This window comes from Parasteatoda tepidariorum, chromosome X1 (genome assembly GCF_043381705.1).
Source record: "Parasteatoda tepidariorum isolate YZ-2023 chromosome X1, CAS_Ptep_4.0, whole genome shotgun sequence".
Classification (NCBI taxonomy): Eukaryota; Metazoa; Arthropoda; class Arachnida; order Araneae; family Theridiidae; genus Parasteatoda; species Parasteatoda tepidariorum.
The window spans coordinates 17,620,477-17,639,893 of NC_092214.1; the positions used below are offsets into that span (position 1 = coordinate 17,620,477).

The following is a 19,417-nucleotide window of genomic DNA, read 5'->3' on the forward strand; positions in this document are numbered from 1 at the left end:
GTTTAAGACTATATGAATATATGAACCTCTGGGGGTACTGGATTGGAGTTCGATCGTTCTCTGATTCAGGTCAAAATTACGATCTGTGGATGAATGAATGGATGTATGAATGGGTCCGCCCTATAAACGGGTGCGACGTATTATGTAGCAGAAGTCGAATTCTTGGCCATAGATGGCGCCACTGGAAAACAAGAACAATCGCTCCCCCTCTGCCTATACAGGCATATGTCAACAACAACAAGACTATGCGTTACGTTTAGAATATAGTAATTCAATTGAACGGATGCAAGAGTCAGATGCGTTTATGCTGCGCCGAACTCAAGGTATTAAAAAACGCGTGATAATTCATTCTCAAAGCAACAAGATCAAATAATGCTATAAAAAGAACTAAGAAATAAAATAAAATAATTTATTATTATTGCATCATTTCTGATACAACAGAATGTAATCGTCAGCAGGGAATTACCATGTAGCCAGTGCTGAAGCGGTTTCAAACTCTGGATTAAACTAACTCAGTAAACTCTAGTTAAAAAATAATGAATATAATTTAACTTCAGTTTTTCTTGATTTATACATCACAGTAGACTCTTTTAACGTTCAAATTGATGTTTGTGACAAAAAAAATTATTTTCCAGTTAATTTTTTGGAAAACTAATATATCTATTAGTATCATGGAAATGATATAATATATCAAATTAATAGCATTAAGTCTGTTTCCAACAACGATATACTTACATTAAAAAAAAGACTGTAAATATTTACGTAAGTTTATCCTGGATAAAAATATCCCGATTGGATTTATAGACAGATACTTTATTTAGCAGAGGAATGCCTTCAGACGCGAAGTAATGCGTAGCTTTAAGCTATGGAAGGGCCATCCAAGCATTGAAGGTTCGGTTGGATTACCTTGAAACATAATCGGATGCCTCTTTATAATTCCAATCATTTTATTAAAGTTAATTTATTAAAGTCAATTTATTAAAGTTAATTTATTAAATTTTAAATTCATAGAGTTTATTTATTTATTTATTTTTTATTTTTTTTTCTTGGACCAGCATACTTGCTTGGTACTCGAACCTTCAACTTTCTATCCAACTTCTTATCCAATAAATTCTGTTTCCCATCTCGTGATTTTATGCACTTCAACTTCAATTTTCAATACTACAGTATAAAGTCTTTGTCTGACTTGCTCTTGGTTTATTTTTTAGGGGGGGGGCGGTAGGGGGTATGATTGTGTGCGGTATTGTACCGACAATCGCTGAAACTACTCTTGTAGTGGCTGTATAGAAATGCTCCCCTGACGATGCTGCCATGTATGTCAGTGCTTCCACTTTAATTTGGTTTTAATATTTTCCCTTTTTGATAGTTAGGTTACTACTTCCAGTAGTGCTTTCATAAGGCGATATGTAGTTTGTTATTTCGTGTTATGATTTCGGTTTTCTTCTGCTACGCTAATGCTTTTAGTTCTCTTATGAGGTAATAACTTATTTTATTTCATCTTAAAGCATTTTTCTTCAAATATTCTTCCAGCTGTGACATTAGCAACTTGGCACTGTCACAATTTAGAATTTTATATTTTATACTTTATCTTTGGATTTCATTGCTTTTGTATATATATATATAAAAGTTCAAATATAGAGAAAACATGAAATATGGAAAAAATTACAGAATAATGAAAAGAGAAGAAGAAAATTATTAAAATAAAATAAAATGAAATAATATAATATAATAAATAAAAAATTTAAAAATTTAATAAAAATCCGGGGTTAATAATTTTGAGGGTATAATCGTGTGAGCTTTTGAAGAGATTATATCTTTTTTTCAAGATTTTTATTAAATTTTTAAAACTTTTTTATTTATTACATTATTTTATTTCATTTTAATAATTTTCTTCTTCTCTTTTCATTATTCTGCAATTTTTCCGTGTTTTCACTATATTTTAATTTTATTTCATGAGTTTTATATACTTGCAGCTAATGAGCAGTAAATAAAATTTATTAATTTTCTTCATTTTTCTCTCTTTTTAATTTGATCCTTTCTGTATTTATTTATTGTGCTATATATATACTCAAACATTTTATATTATAATGATGTTTTGAACAAAATTATTTAAAATAAAGGGTCAACGAGACAAAGCTATGTTCTATAACTCCTACAATCTTTATCCAATTTATTAAAATTGGCTAAAATGTATTAAAATAATATTAAACAGCTTGTATATAATTAATGAATTTTTCACTGCACTTAAAAGTTCTAAAAAAACAGTTAATTCAACAAAATATCAGAATTTAAAATAAAATAGATCCTTAGAAATAAAGTATATATTTTAAAAACAATTATAAACACAATAAGATAAATTATTAAGTGCAACGACATAAATTAAATCCAAGAAAAGGAAAGCGGTTAGTGAATAATATGAGTACTGTTTTGAGAAAGCGGTATTTAATAGTTTTTAACTCCATGCATGCCAATTTAGATTGTTTACATCGACATGGATGACAATATGAAACACAATTTTGTTTGTAAGCCGCTTTTATAAAGCAGTATTTAACAGTTTCCAAATCCTTGCATTCAAATTGTTTTCCTTTACATACATGAATAAATGAGTCCTGATTTTGCTTGTACATTTTTTTGAAAACGCGTCTTTTAATAGTTTTCAAACCGATTCAAATTGTTTTCTTCCACATAAATGCAAATATGAAATCTTATTTTGTTTACATACTGTTTTGAAAAAGCGGCATTAATAGTTTTAAAAATTTAACATAGTTCCCATCTATATATGTGAAATACATTATACCTTTTTTGATTAGTTTGCATTTTTCAGGAAATTCCAGGACAGATAGTGTTGTTGCCATTAAAGAAGTTTGAAGAAAAAATAAAACATCTTCAGAGATGAAAAATTTATTTGATTAAAAAGAATGTTTTTATATTGAAACAATACTGTACAGATCAACTCGGTATGTGTAGTAAGTATATCTTTGAATATCTACATATTTACAGAGATTAATAAATAAAACCGAAAATAAAATAAAAAATACATTTTTCAACGCAATTAAATGTATATTTTTCACATAGTAGCCACAATAATTGAATAACAAAATATTTTTGACATTATAACATCTCAGACATAATGACATTTTAATATTTTTTCAAGTATAATAACATTTTCTTATCGTTGAATTAAAAACAAATATAATTACAAAATAATATTGGAAAACAAATTTTTTAAGCATTATAAAATATTACATTATCTTGATTGCCCGTCATGTGTTTAAAATTCCTCTTGATGTTTATACCTTTGTAAGAATTCAAACAATTTTAGTGGTAAATATTTTCCCTTAACGCAGAATATGATAAATCATCTCAAAATAATTGTTAAATTAAATATGTATTATCAGGATGTAAATTTCTTGGAAAAGCTATTTTACTTTGAGTTGGTTAACTTTGGGGCTTAAATAGGTTGAATGTTTGAGATCTTACTGAATTTTTTTGGAGATATTTTTTAGAACGAAAATTAAAATAAAATGTGATGACAAAATAAATAAAATTCAAATTATAAGGTGTTGTCTGTTAAGTATTACAAAATTACACTAAAAAAGAAAATAATTACTGAGGTGTAAAACATCAAACAAAATTAAAAATTATTAATTTTTCTTAAATAAATGGATTAGTTAAGTTCTACAGGTAAATTAAATAAAACTTCATCGAGAATTGCTACTCGATCACTTTGAAGAGGTGCAAAGTATTTTATCATTTATTAAAGATCTACAAATAAATTTTATCAATAGAAAAAATCAAACTAAATTTATCTATCTATTTACGTGTAAAAATATACATTAAAGGCTACAGTAAATAAAATATTCATTATAACGAAAGAAATAACACCCTTAAACTAAATAATTTTTTTCTTCAAAATTTCAATGTAAATTTTCTTTAAAAGTTATATGAAAATGTTACAGAAAATGAGTATTAGGTTTTTTTTTTCACAGATAACATATTTTACAACATTTTTCTATATTTTCTCATCATAATATTGCCAATTCCTTCCTTTAACATTCAATAAATGTCAGAAGCAAATGATTCAAATAAGAACTTGACAATTCAACAAATTTATCCAATATAGAATTCTTTATATCTTATAATGTTATGTATGATAAGCCGTAAGTAGAAGTTGTTGATCATAGAAGTTGTTAAAAAAATTCTATTTTCTTTATAATTTTTCTGTAATTCGACACTATCCATATTTGAAGACGTATTCGAGAAGATTAATTTAAAAATCATATTAATATACAAAATACAAAGCATCTAACATTGCCGAGAGTATAGATAAATTAAACTTTCAAAACTTTTAAATGGCATGTACGCAAAACAACGCTTTTGCAACTGCAAACACAGTAACTTCAATTTAAAACTGATTTTACTAGCAAACATTCAGAATGCATGTTATATTTACTAAAATACGTTATACGTATGCTTTTATTTAATGCGTGAATAGTTTTTTCTTAATAAATGATAAAATCAGACTTTTGAGGAAAATTTTTAAAAGTGTCAAATTATTATTTAATAAACCAAAAATTTTAAACTTAATCAAAACACTCCTTCTTGCAAATGGAGCAATAATTGTAGTATACGCATTGTTAGATAAATTGGTTAGAAGTGTATTGAAGGAGAAGTGAAATTGAGTTCATAAATGTTTGTACGATTATGTCAATACAATAATACAAGCACGTCATTGTCAAAAAGGATGCATCTTCGTTATTTATCTGAGTTTGAACGAGTGTTTTAAACACCATGTTTTTAAATGTCCGTACTATTGCATAATATGAAAATAAATCGATGAACTAGGAAGAAGTTTTTAAAGCATATAAATAGGTAAAACAGGTATAAAGAAGTTTGAGTGGTTTTCCTTCACATTAAATCCTTTTTTTTCTATGATTTAAGTGCTTACCTTTTGAAAGGTTAAAGTTCTATAATTAATTAAAAATTTATATTAGTTTAAAACTAAATAAAAAAAACTGGGAACAATTCTATAAGTTAAAAGTTTAGTTGTATTCCAATCATGTTAAAATACAAATGAATTTTACACATACGTAATCTTTCTCTCTTATATAAGATATATTCAATTTGTAACTTTTAAATTAAAATAAATTAATGACAAGTCAATACATTTCACATATCAAATAAACAAAAAGATGCAATTAAATTAAATTTATTTAAAAACTATTTGATTAGTGAGCAATTTTAAAAATATAAGTGAACATGAATTTAAGCTTATATATAAAAAAGAACATTCCTTAAATAATTTATATTCAATCCATATTTTACGATCGGCCGGCATATACTGAAATCATAAAATAATGCGAGCAGAAATCTCCAGCCAGTATATTGTTATTTTGATTAAAATTATTAGTCTTTCAATACAGTACAGTTTTTTTATATGCGTCTTTTAAAAGATTTCTTTTTAAAGTTAAACCTGGAAGATGAAAGAAGTCTACTGAATAAAGAATTTTGTAAGCCACTTTATATTAGGAATGCTAGATTTACATACAGTTTGAAAAATAAATCTTTAGTTATTTCAATCAGAAAACTGCATAATACCAAACTTGAAGCAAAATTAAATATTTGAAATTACTGTGTCATGTAACTATTTAAGAAATATTTAAGTAATCACTCATAAAGTAATATAACAAATAGTTAAATTTGTAAAATCTGAATGAAATAGATTTTATTTTCAACTGAACATTTTGATAATAACTCTATCATTTGTTGTTCGAGAAAAGTTTTCAATCATTTACGCTCTATCATATTTGTATTAGTAATTATATCGGTTTAGTAAATGATGCATTTTACGACTTACGGTTTTTTTTCACATTCATCGTCTTCGATCAAATCTATTCAAATCTTCGGTTTAAATTTAATATTAATTGTTCTCAAGACACAATTCTTTTTGTTAGCGTTTATAATAGTTGTCAAAACTGTTCGCTCATATAAGGTCGAATATTTGATTTTGACTTCCGCATTCAAAAACTAAAATAAATCATTAGCCATCATAGGTNTATGGCCTTATATAAATATATATATATATATATATATATCCAAGAGAAAGGTGGGATTGAATGCCGGGACTCTTAATAGTTTCGATGTTTCAATCTCGCCTTCTTTACTTGTGGTTTGCAGGATTTTGATAAAGTTTTTACCAAATTTTTCTTCCATTCAATAGGAAATGCGACCCCTAATGTCTATGTAATTTTGAAAAAGATCACATTTATATTAAAGAGAGTGATCATAGAACACGCTGTACGGTAAAAACAATGGCTCGAAAACACCTTATATACACACTTGACAAAAGTTCGTAAACATCCCGTTTGAATATCGACAGTTTGCACCAAAAACATTTCTGTTGATAATGTAAATTATTTTATTCTGAAAAATCAGTTTTTAGAACATTTTGGGCCAAAAATATTTGAGCTTCCTTTCTATACAAAGAAACACCATTTGAGCACACAGTTATACTCGAATTCTGAAAAATGAACTGCTGATGTAAATTTGCAAATTTAAAAGGCAAGTCGAAGCTCTTCATTACCCTTAAAAATTAACTTTTTTATGTATAAAAGACTTCTACACTTCAAAGTCTCTCAAAAATACTATTATACGTAACAATGGAAATTCTATATTTAAAAGTTCAAACAATAGTTTCTGCATTAAAAAAATCCAAAGTGTTTTTTTCTCGTTTTCGGAAATTTAGAAAAAATTCAAAAACTAAAAAAATATCTTTAAAATCGTTAAATTTTCTGAAATAACGTGTTTCAAAATCTACGAGTCAGTCAATAGCATAATAACAAGCGAGAATCATCACGAATATTTAGTTATAAATGCAGTTCAAGTGCGTGTCTAAATACCTCGAAGAAACAAACAAAAAATACTATTTTGGATGTATCAAGAGAGATGAACTTTAAAACTTTTTTTTAACACAAAAATGTTAACTCGTCTTTATGTAATTCGTTAACATTATTTGATAACTGTTTCACATCTTCTGTGGTCATGTAGCCAGTCTGCATTGTGATTGCGACCACACATCACCCAACCATAGCCATCTCTTTTGCTCATTCTTTTAACAGCCGCGCCGTACTTTTGAACGGGGACCGAACTCCATTCTCTCTATATATCCACGCCAAAACAAACTAGAGAACATTCGGGCATGACATATTTATAATTTGTCTATAAAAAGAACTCCTCTCGCCATGAAGTCTAAAGCCGTCTGCTGCTATGGAAGCAAGAAATAGCGCATTTTAAGAAAGGGAGTTTCTTCCCCACTTGATTCCCTTTCTCTCGCCATTCCGAGAAAAACCCTGTCTTAAATAATTACCCAACACCCCTACTTGAAATAGTTAAACCTCGTAACCATGGTCACCGCCACTATTCCAGATGAATGGCTAGGGGAGTTCTTTACGTAGACAAAACTATAACACCCACCTTTCTGTGTACACATGTTGGTTGTTTTGTCGACTGCCAGGAGCAAACTCACCAGTATAATCCAAACCTTAACCGACTGCACTACCACATATTCTTATTTGTTATCATGTTTTTGACCTACATATGAATTTTTGACCAAAAATTCAGAATCACGTAGTATAATAAAAATTTAAATTCTTTTTTAAAACAATGCTTTGGGGTTTTGAGAAAGAAAAGCTTAGACTTCATCTTCCGCTATGAAGATTTTTTTTCTTTGTTTTTTTGATAATTTTGAACGAAGTGTGAACATTTTAAAAAGGAGTATCACCTGAACACTTTCATCCTTAATAATAAATATAATATCTCATCACGCAATATCTTCTAATATCATGAATGTCCTAAAGAATGAAAATAAGGATGAGTTGGCTGCAGTACTTGATATGGTAACGCAGCAGGTAAATAAGGACTTCCATACAATATACTTGCAGTTGTTGGATATCCTGAAGAAGAACCATATGTACTAGTCAAAGAAGAGCTTTGAGAAGGAGGTATTGTAGGGCTATTAGCATCCATACCAGGATTTTGTTTCTTCCATTTGGTTCGTCGATTCTGGAACCAAATTTTCACTTGAGTTTCTGTTAGTCTTAATGAAAGTGCAAGATTGAGACGTTCGCACACTGAAAGATAACGCGTAGTTTTAAATTTATTTTCCAACGCAACAAGTTGTTCATAAGTGAAAGCTGTCCTCGCTCGACGAGGTTTTCCGGCTTTACTGCTGTCCGCTCCCGATTTTTTCTTTTTACTGCTTCCAGAAGAGACTTTGTTTCCCGATTTGTCATCTCCACAGGCTGTGATATCAGAAAGACCAGCATTTCTATGGTCTTCACGGGAGCAGGTAGAATTACCTTCAATCAGATCTTCTGTTGTGGAGTCAGCTCCATTTATATTGACTGAAATAAAGAAAATAAAAATTATTAACCGTAACTAGTGTTAAGAAAACTGTAATTATATTAAAACAATATATGATATGTAATGTAGTAAAAGATATAATATAAAAAAATGATTTTTATGAAATGATGAAATGAAACAAAAAAAAATAGCAAATGGAATTATATACAGCTATAAGTTGGAAAGAATAGCAGAAATAAAATAAAAGAAATAAAATAAAGAAATAGAAGAGAAAAATACGATGTAAATAAAAGAATGAGTGAAAGGAAAAAAATTTAACATTTGAAATATAAAATTAACAAGACGAAAAGTGACTATTAAATACGCATGACAGTCATAAAATAAAAAACTGTGATATAAAAAGAAAATGTTATTTAAAAAGTTAAATGTTATGATTGTAAGGGTTTGGCAAAGACCAATTTAGGAAGAAAAGGTTTCAAAATTCATATGCCAAACTTTAGTTTCGTTATTAAAAAATAGTAGAATGTATTTCTATTTTGACTGACGAGCATTAATGATGCCGACCCATAAATCCTCTAAAAGAGGCATATAAAATTAGCATGATGCACTAAAAACACAATGTTAATTAATTTTCGTTTAATTTTTTTTTATTGCAATCAAATTAAAATAGCAATATATTGGCCCGGCTGTGCAAGTTGAACCATAGTATTGTGTAATCAAGTTCATTTGCACTCAAGTATGTGCTCTACTAGACACAGATTGAAGCAAATTTAAATGATTATTGCATTTTAATTTGCAAATTATAAAATGATTAAAAGCACGCTTGCACGAATCAAAAAGTTTTATTTAAACATGGTTAATTCCTGATTAACATTTGTCCTATGCATTATATTAAACCAATTTTGATGAAAGATTTAACTTTTGTAAATACAAAGTGTTTTCAACTCCAATTGCATGTTATTTTTCTGAGGTCTTAAGTACTCCTTTGCACCATTTTTTGGGTGGTCCAACATCATATCCAGAGAGATATCGCACCACAGTTTTTACAATGTATAACAAATGCATTTTGACCATTATTAGAATTTTAAAGGCGATTAATTGAGCAATTTCAGAATAGTGACTATGTGGTATACACGGCTCTATTTGGTGTTAACCCGGAATTAAATACTCCTTTGCACCATTTTTTGGGTGGTCCAACATCATATCCGGAGAGACATCGCACCACAGTTTTTACAATGTATAACAAATGTATTTTGACCATTATTAGAAGTTTAAAGGCGAATAATTGAGTAATTTCAGAATAGTGACAATGTGGTATACATGGCTCTACTTGGTGTTAACCCGGAATAAAGTATTCCTTCGCACCATTTTTTGGGTTGTCCAACATCATATCCGGAGAGGCATCGCTCCACAGTTTCTACAATGTATAACAAATGCATTTTGACCATTATTAGAAGTTTAAAGGCGAATAATTGAGCAATTTCAGAATAGTGACTATGTGGTATACACGGCTCTATTTGGTGTTAACCCGGAATTAAATACTCCTTTGCACCATTTTTTGGGTGGTCCAACATCATATCCGGAGAGACATCGCTCCACAGTTTTTACAATGTATAACAAATGCATTTTAACCATTATTAGAATTTTAAAGGCGAATAATTGAGCAATTTCAGAATAGTGACAATATGGTATACACGGCTCTTTGGTGTTAACCCTGAATTAAGTATTCCTTCGCACCATTTTTTGGGTTTTCCAACATCATGTCCGGAGAAACATCGTATCACAGTTTTTACAATGTATAACAAATGCATTTTAACCATTATTAGAATTTTGAAGGCCGATAATTGAGCAATTTTAGAATAGTGACAATATGATATACACGGTTACAAAAAGGTTTGTTTACACGAAGAGTGTTGGGGAAATCTGAGTTCTTGTTAAATTGAATTGACAAACTAGTCATAGCCTATTTAATATCAAGCAAGTTTCAATTCTCATTGCTGATTGATCAAGTATATTGATTGTGATCGATTATTTGCCTGGTAATTTCAATCTTCTTGTCAGATTGATTTGAAAAATTACTCATATTAACTGCTATAAAATGTATGAATATTTTTTGTTGTATAATAAAGATATTTGTGTTTACATAAAATTTACGTAAATCAAAAAAGTCTTATTTCAAAAATTCGATTTCTCAGGAACTACTGGAATAATTTCACGCAAATTTTGTATTTTGCCGTGTAAAATTATATTCTTTAAAATGATGTAAAAAATTGTATACAATTCAAAACTTTTTCAACTAATATTAAATAAAATGATAAATATTTATTAAAAACTATTTTTTTAATGGAATTATCTTTAGATAAATAAATTCCATAGTTGAGTGCAAAAATGTTTCAATTCGCCTCATAAGTTCTCGCTATATGGTGAAATACGCAACAAGTGAAATTAACATTCAGGGATCCAAACTTTGGATCGTTCTCCTAACCAAATTATAGAGACCATATTTTACAGATTATGGCTACCCCCTATATTTCGGGGGTTAGAAATCCGAATCCGTTGAAAAAAATGGTATGTTTATTCAGAGAAAGCACGTTTTTGTGTCTGATTTCGTATTTTAAAATATCATCTGCACTAATTAATTAGCATATTAGAGGTTACCCCCACAAACCATTAAAAGTGAGCCCTAGAACGTGAAGATCCGATCAAAAGTTATTAAGGGTTGCGCATTGTACATATGCGTCCTAACTTTATGATTCTTGCTTTATCGAAAAAGTAACTTCATTGATTCTTATGTGACTGAAATTATAAATTAAAATTTGTGAATGACCACATTATTTCGAGTAAATACCGATTCGAGAGTTCTTCAAAGGGATAGTGATTGCCGGAGCTCCATAAATTTGATAAATAATTAGTGTATATTTAAACTATTTTACTAAGTTTTGTTGTAAAAATAGGTAGGGCACGTTTAAAACCAATAAAAAATGCTTTTGAATCATTATTAGAAGCTTAAAGGAGAATAATCGAGCAGTTTCAAGAAATTGACAATATGGTGAGAAAGATGGCGATATGAGGTGCACCTCTATGAAGTGTACCTCTCTTCAGTTTAATACCGAGTAAGTTTCAATTCTTTTTTCTGATTGATGAAAAATATTGTTAATGGTCGATTATTCGCCAAGTCATTTCAATCTTCTTGTTTGATTGATCTGAACATTAATGATATAAACAATTATAAAATGCATGCATGTTTATAGTTTTAGTCTCATAGTATTTGCATAAATCTGTCAATTGTATAAAATAATTTTATAATATTTAACTTCTATTCACTTCAGTTTTCCTACGAATTCATATTATTATGTCTCTTCTGTGTATATGTCTGATTAGTAAACTAGTTTCATTTTAAGAAGTATTGTATTTATGCATCCAGACTTTAGATTGTCCAAAATTTAGATCTACTCATCCAAAAGTTTTACTTTTTACTTTAGATTGCATCATAAAAGAAACTTTACTAATTTTTTTTATTAGCTTTATTTTTTTCCTCCTGTTGATGTTTAGATATCTTAATTTTTAACATATCGATGAAATCATGTGAAGTAAAAAAGAATCAGTTTAACGTTGAACCCTTAATTATAAAAAATTTTCAAACTTATTTTGTACAGTACAGTGTTAATTTTTGTACAGTGTTAATTTGTACAGTATTTCAATTGAATCCAATATCCTGTAATTAAAGATTAAATTTCACATTAATATTTTTCAATTTGACATCTCATTAAGGGAAAAACAAAATTGAACAGTGCCCCAATGATATTCAACAAACTTCTATATTTCTAATAGTGTACGAGTATAGAGAAAAATTTTGAAAGATTGAAAAGAATCGAAATAGTGTTTTGTAAAACTTAGTCTTAAATGGAAACATTTTAAAACATTTTTAAAACTATTCTTTACAAATAAGTAAAAAAAGTATTTCTACAAAAAATTATTTAGAAATGTGTCCCACAAAAATATTATAAGATTGATAAGATTGACATCTTTTAGATCAGTATTTCATTTTTATTAAGTCACAAAAGTGAACCATAATTTACCAACTCCTGATTAACTGGTCTCCGATCCTCTTATTATCGAATATTAATGTTAATAAAACCGTTTAAGGGTCAATCACTAAGCTGTGTTCATGCTTCCGTTCATAGTATCATGTAACAAAGATAATGAAAGATTAAATTACATGATAATATTGCTCAATTTGGTGCGTAATAGATGCAGAAAACTTGTACAATATTATGGCCGAAGCTAAAATTTTTATCAATGTATGCATATCGATAAATTTATTAAAATTTAACGAAATATATATAAATTTACGATAAATTTATATATATTTAGGAAAGAATCAAAATAGTTCTTAAATAACCTATAAAACATTAAATTTATATTTTAGCTAATCCTTTTAAAATATCTTTTAAAATTGAAATATTGCGATCTATTTCGACAACAATCTACTCAGAAATGTTACCAACAAAAACATTATAAGATTGAATACAAATATTATCCTCGTTAGAAACAAGCATTTGCAGAAATTACAAATTTATTGAAATGCGTTTTCATCAGTTATTGTTGACATCAGTCTATTCATTTTCATTAATAAACGAGTTTTAGAAGTGAACCATCATTTACCGACTCCTGATTAACTAGCCTCCAATCTTCTCATCATCGAATGATAGTGTCACTAAAACCGCTTAAGGGTTAATAAGCATAATGTCTTAAACATTAATTAATGATTAAAATTCTAATTCTCAGAGACTTACTTCGAAGTAGGAAAATGAATTTTCTAATTTCTAAGTAATATGGTTTTCTACCTAGCTGAATTAATCATTTCAAAAGATGTTTATTATAATGTTGTGTCTTTCTTTCAGAATATTTTCCATATGCCTAAAGGATGCATAAGAACGATATACACTAATTAAATGTTTCGAAATTAGCTTATTATAACATTCGGTTGGCTTTTAGCACATTGCTGTACTTCGAATATTGACATAAATTTGTCGTTTCATCTGCCCTGAGGGTAAAGCTACTCGACTAAATTAAATGTTAAACGACGGAAACGAGATTATAGCTCACAATTTGGGCATTTAGTATAGTATGTTATTTGAGTATTTTTCTGATGTAGAAATTTGAGGAAATAACAGCTTTAATAAACAGTAAACAACGTCTTCCATAAACATTTTGCATAAATAACGTAACTTTAAAGTTATATTATTGCTTTGGAAGGGAAAATATAGAGATGATATTAAGTTATAAATTTTAATATTCAGGGAATTAAAATGATATTCATTACTATAAAATGTATATATGTGTGGATTAAATAAGATTAGAGTACCTTGAAAATATATAAAAAGTGAAAGTTTTAATTTTATCACTACATAGTGCATAAAATTGAAAAAACTTAGAGTGTTACTACAGTGTTTAGGCATATTTTTTCATAGATTAAGTTTTTACATCGCATTGTTAATTAGAATCGTTTCCAGAAATTTTCAGAATTTTCAGCAGTTGGCAGCATCCAAATCATCTTATTGTCCACATAAAAATCACATCTTTTTTTTTATACCGAAAACACTCTCCTTAGCAAATTGAGAATATGACCCTTCACTATATTTCTTCAAGTTTAACTTAATTATTCAGATTCCATTTAACATTAACTTTAACTCCACTATTCAAACAATATGAAGTTTAAACTACCTCGTTTGTACTGTGTGACTTAAATACCTTACCTCAGCTACTAACAAGAACTCTTTAGCAAGATGAATTAAGCTAACAGGTCAGTTCAGTAAACCTCTTTATGATGAGGATGAAACCTCATCAGAAAGTAAATTTCACAATAAACGTTAGATCTTATAGTTGACGACTGTTTCAACTCGATTGCTAACACTAAAGATTTTACTGAGCTTTTCTAAAGAACTCGCAGTCATTGTCTAAAATACATAACTGTAGTTGGAACACGATCAACCAAGACAGTGATCAGCATACAACAAATTTTACGGCAGAAGAAGAACCTAATGTGCTTGAGCTGACAACCAATAAGGTCCTTTCAAACCGATATCGGTGTGAACCATGCACAGAGAATTGAAGTATCAGAATGCGTAAAAACTGGCATCTGGGGAACTAAAAAAGAGTTATATGAACAGATGAAACAGGTTACTCCTTGTTTTGTACTGATGAGAGACGTCGAAATCGACGAGAACCTCCACTGTGCCATGAACCCATCTTGTTCATTGTGCAAGGTTCTGTTGGAAGTATCAAGCATAGATATGACCTCTACGGCATCAAGATGAGATGAATGTGGTGCCTTGGTTTTTGTCAAGAATAAATAAAAAGCCATGTAATACTTGGGCAGATCAAGTACATCCTGAATTTCTAATCCGAAGGATATTTCATGGATGATAGAGTAACAGTACATCGTTCCAGAAGTGTTCAAAATTAGTTCAATGAACATCAATCTGACTTCCATCCTCTTTCAAGGCCACCGCAAAGCTCGGATATTGACCCAATAGAAAATTCATGAGGTATGTTGGAAAGGTACATCTTACAACAATTTCCTCTTTCATCCAATTTACAAGATCTCTGCATATCCAATGCACGGTATTCTCTGAACATAAATACATTCGGGAACTAATCGAATCGACACTCTCATGAATACAGGCTGATATTCATGCAAAAGATTGTCAAATAAAATATCAGTCTAAGGTTTCTAATTTATTGGCCAGAGTATTGCATCTAATTTAATAACTTAGTTTAAAAGTTAACTTCTCATCAAACTATCCGACACGAATCTAAACTGTTTATTTTTATGAACTGTCTGAAATTTGAATTATTCTTTTGAAATGAACAGTCTGAATTCAGGATAGTTCTCTGAAAAAAAAACTTCTAAAATGTAAACTGCTAATCTGAAATGAACTGTTTGATATCCTAACTGATTATCTAACGTAAACTAACTTAAATCCGAACCTTTTTTCTGAAATGAATTGTCTACAACCTTAACAATTTATCTGAAATGAATTGCTTGAAATCTGAATTTTTTTATTAAGTTATTCCTTCCTTATTTATCTTCTTACATAAATCAGAATCAATAAAAATAATTAAAAAGCGTTTTATTTTGTTCCATTTGTATGTATCTAATTAATTCCTAAGACTCCAATTTGTTTCCCCAAATCATCTAAAGTGAACTTGAACATCTAATTGTTCATCAAATGCAGAGCAATAGTGGCCAATTTTATCCTTTATTGAGAGAAAGTCATTATCTCTAGACGTCATCTCTAATCAGTGGAGCTCATCCTATGAGGGTAGTAATTACTAGTGCTAAAAGGGTGCCAATTACACAACACTTAGTTGATTTATAACCCTAATCGCTGAACACACTCAAAATGACAGCGGTTGGAAGAGTCTGACCACCTAAAAAGACGAGCATCCTCCCCCGCACGCAATTTTAGAGAAAGATACAGATAAAAGAAGCTTAAGAGAAGCAAAAGAACTCCACCGACTAATTAGTTTCTTTAGAAGTTAAAGATTATTTTTGGTTTTGCTTTTCAGGTACGATTGCGCTAAACACAAAACTTAATTGATTTGTATGAAAAAGGAATAATTTAAGAACTAAGCAGGAAATTAATTTATATTTATTTGATGTTGAACTTTTTCTTTTTTGAAAAATTTTTTTAAAACAGTTAATATTAGAAAAGTATTAATATAAATCGTAGGAAGTAATTATCCTTATTAATTTTAAATATCTATTTTAAAGATCTTGGAAAAATAATAGGCTTACATGAAGGGAATAACCATTATAGAAAGTTAAAGTAAAGAAATCAAAAAAAATTTGTTTTATTTCTAGATAATTTGTCAGAATGTGCCTAGAAATTTGCCCAGAAATATACTTAACCAAACCTTTTTCTGAATGTCATTAAATAAAACATATAAAGAGGACAAAATACAATATGTATAGTATTGATGTATGCAAATCAAGAGATAAAACTCTTACAAATTTTTTTTCTTCTAAAAAGGTCTTTCATGTATACGCAGAATTAGGAACTCCTTTTTTCGTTCAATTTACTTAACATTTTACAGCATGTACACCGCGCAACTTAAAACCGAGTACACTTAGAGTTTTTTTATTATAAGAATTGGATTTACACATACTAGGATACTTACTTAGATTACACATACTTAGATTTACACGTACTTAGATTTACACTTACTTAGATTTACACGTACTTAGATTTACACATACTCTTTCAGACTCCAGGGGCTAACCTCAAACATGCTATTTAATATGAGATGTTTTAAATTACGAAATAAAATACAACAATCGTGTTTTTTTTCTTTTGGTGTATTTGCATTTTTGAACATCAAAATACGGGGGTTGGTAGTAATGGGTAAAATATGGCGCTAAAAGTTTATTTTGGCACTTGATTGTTAATTTCACTTTCCACTTGCTTATCTAGAACTGTTTCAGATAATAAAACAATTTTCGCACACAATTATAAAACTTGTTTATATAATGATAATTCTGCGCAAAAAGAAATTTATAATTATTTTTTAAAATTTGTATTATTAATTTTAGCAATGGTAAAAAACTTTTTGAATTAAAAGTTATAAAAATTTTTAAATTATTTTCAAGTGAGAAATTTTAGGTGACAAAATATAAAATTTAAACTGAATTGGTCAAATTGTTCTTGATATATAGAAATTCAAAAAGTATCAAATGACTCTTCTGGTACTTTTCAGAGAGAAAAAAACACGATTATTTAGAAAAAGTACAAATTCGTGTCTGATTCCGTAACTCAAAATTTGGTCCATACGTACATAAAAGTTAATGCCGTTATATCATACGTCTATAGCGTACCTAAATTTAATACCTTGAATCATTAGGATTGCTTCTAAGTACGTGAACGTTCAATCATGAAATCAAAGGCATTAAGGTGTTCTCGTCTTTTATTTTGCGCACTGTACATTACAAATATAGTTTTGGTGGTTAAATTTTTTAAAATTTTATTTGAGATGTTTCATTGATAAAAGGACAAGCTAAATTTTATATCATTTTTCTATTAAATATTTCTCTATTTTGCTGCAAATAATTTTCTTCTGAATAGCAAATAAATTTATTCTTATTATTAACCTTATCTATAATAGAAACAGTATAGATAATATATATTCTGATAATTTTTTAAACAAATCTGAAGAAGTTGTCAAATCTGACTTTAACACACGTTTTCAAAGAGAAATTTCATTTCATGCATTTAATTTACCAAATTTTTCCATTGTTAGTTATTTTCAATACAGTTCAGAATTCTTAGATCAATAAAAAATAAATAAAATGCTTCGAAAAACCATTTTTTAGATAATGGGAAAGTGTTTTTGCTATTTAGCACTTTAAAAGTTCTAAAGTTTCACAGCTATTTTAGAAACAGGTGTTAACGTAATAGCTAAAACCTTAAAGTAAACTTCAGCGTTTTGCAGGGAGGGTTTTTTCAAACTAGACATTAAATAATTTATTATCCACGCGTCTTATTTTGACATAGTAATATGTTATTGACGGAAATAAGGTTTCGTATAAAGAGTTTATTCTGACTGCTATTTTTGGCTATAAAAAAAAATTCGTTATGTTTTATATAATTTTTCATTGAATTCTTTGATAGGGTTTGTAAAAAGAAATAAATAACATTTGAAGGAACCAAATTGTTCGATTAATTGTTTGCAAGATTGAAAGAAAATAATCACAGATTATCTGAATATTGCCTTAAGTTATAAGTTTCTTATAAAAAAGATTTTTGAAAATTGTCATCTCAATTGCCCCCATATGTCTCACTGTCATGAAAATTGTCACCCTATCGTCAGGTGATAATGTTAAATCTAAGGCTTTAAAAATTTTTTTAAAGAATTATCACAGAAATATTTATTTTCAGTGATTTATTAGTTTTTTACCTTTAGTGGGAATGCTGATAAGATGCACTCCTTATTACTACAATAATCCTTTTATTGAAATAAATATATAGAAATCCTGACATTTACTGGGTGACACTTATATAAGTTTAAGTGGCTGCTATTGTTGTCGTCGGCCATTAAGGCCGAGGGGGTGCGATTGTTCTTGTTTTCCAGGGGCGCCATCTATGGCTAAGAATTCTTCTATGACTCCCATTCGTCACACCCGTTTATAGGGTGGACCCATTCATACATCCATTTATTCGTCCACGGACAGGAATTTTAACCTGATCCAGAGAACGACCTATCTCCAATTCAGTACCCCTAAATATTGATTTGTAAGTGGTTGTTAAATCATAGAAATGTTCACTTTCTCCAATTGCTTGAATTGTTTTGCCAGACCTCCTGATTTACTTAACTGTTTGACAAAGTCTTTATTGCTTGGCAGTGACTTAATCGAACATATAATAATATACCCAAAAAAATAGCTTTTTTCTTTTTCTTTTTTTTTGAAGCTACATTGAGTAAAAAGCAAAAATAATTAAAAAAAATAAGCAATACTACTCTGAAAACTGTGGTGTAAAATCTCTCCGAATTCGATGCTGAACAACCGAACAAATTCCGTGAATGAACACTTTATTTAAAATTAATAATAAATTAAAAGTTCATACGCAAGAGAGTAATTAAATCTAAACTCCAATAATGGAGAAATTGTAAACCAAGTTCATTCGCGTATACACCATTCGTGAATTATTTTTGCTTCCGAAAGCACCAATGTTGGCGCACTTAGAATATCCCCCCCCCCCTGTAAATTGTTTACAATCGAGTTTAAGTTGTGTAAGTTTGTTTTCCTCTACGATGCGGCATACTATGTCTAAAAAAATAAAAGTTTGCCGTTAAAATATTAAGGAATAGTTTTGTCTGTGTAATAAGGATTATTATATTTTAGTTTTTGAACATTTACCAATTTATATTTTGCTAAGCCTAGATCAAATTCATCTTAATATTCTCTCTGGGCTAAGTATACTTGGAATGCTTATATACGCTAATTGTAAAATAAATTAGGTTTGATTAAGAAATTGATTTATTTTAAGAATTA

General features: G+C 28.8%; 1 protein-coding gene across 1 annotated transcript in view; it reads right to left on the bottom strand.

The window, feature by feature from the left end:
• Window positions 1–7,707: 7,707 nt before the first annotated feature.
• Window positions 7,708–19,417, bottom strand: part of LOC107440237 (homeobox protein slou-like) — a 49,707-nt gene continuing 37,997 nt past the window's right edge. The window contains exon 2 of the mRNA XM_043040299.2: window positions 7,708–8,402. Coding sequence (XP_042896233.2) covers window positions 7,840–8,402 — 563 coding nt within the window. The 3' untranslated portion in view covers window positions 7,708–7,839. The remainder of the gene's footprint in view (window positions 8,403–19,417) is intronic.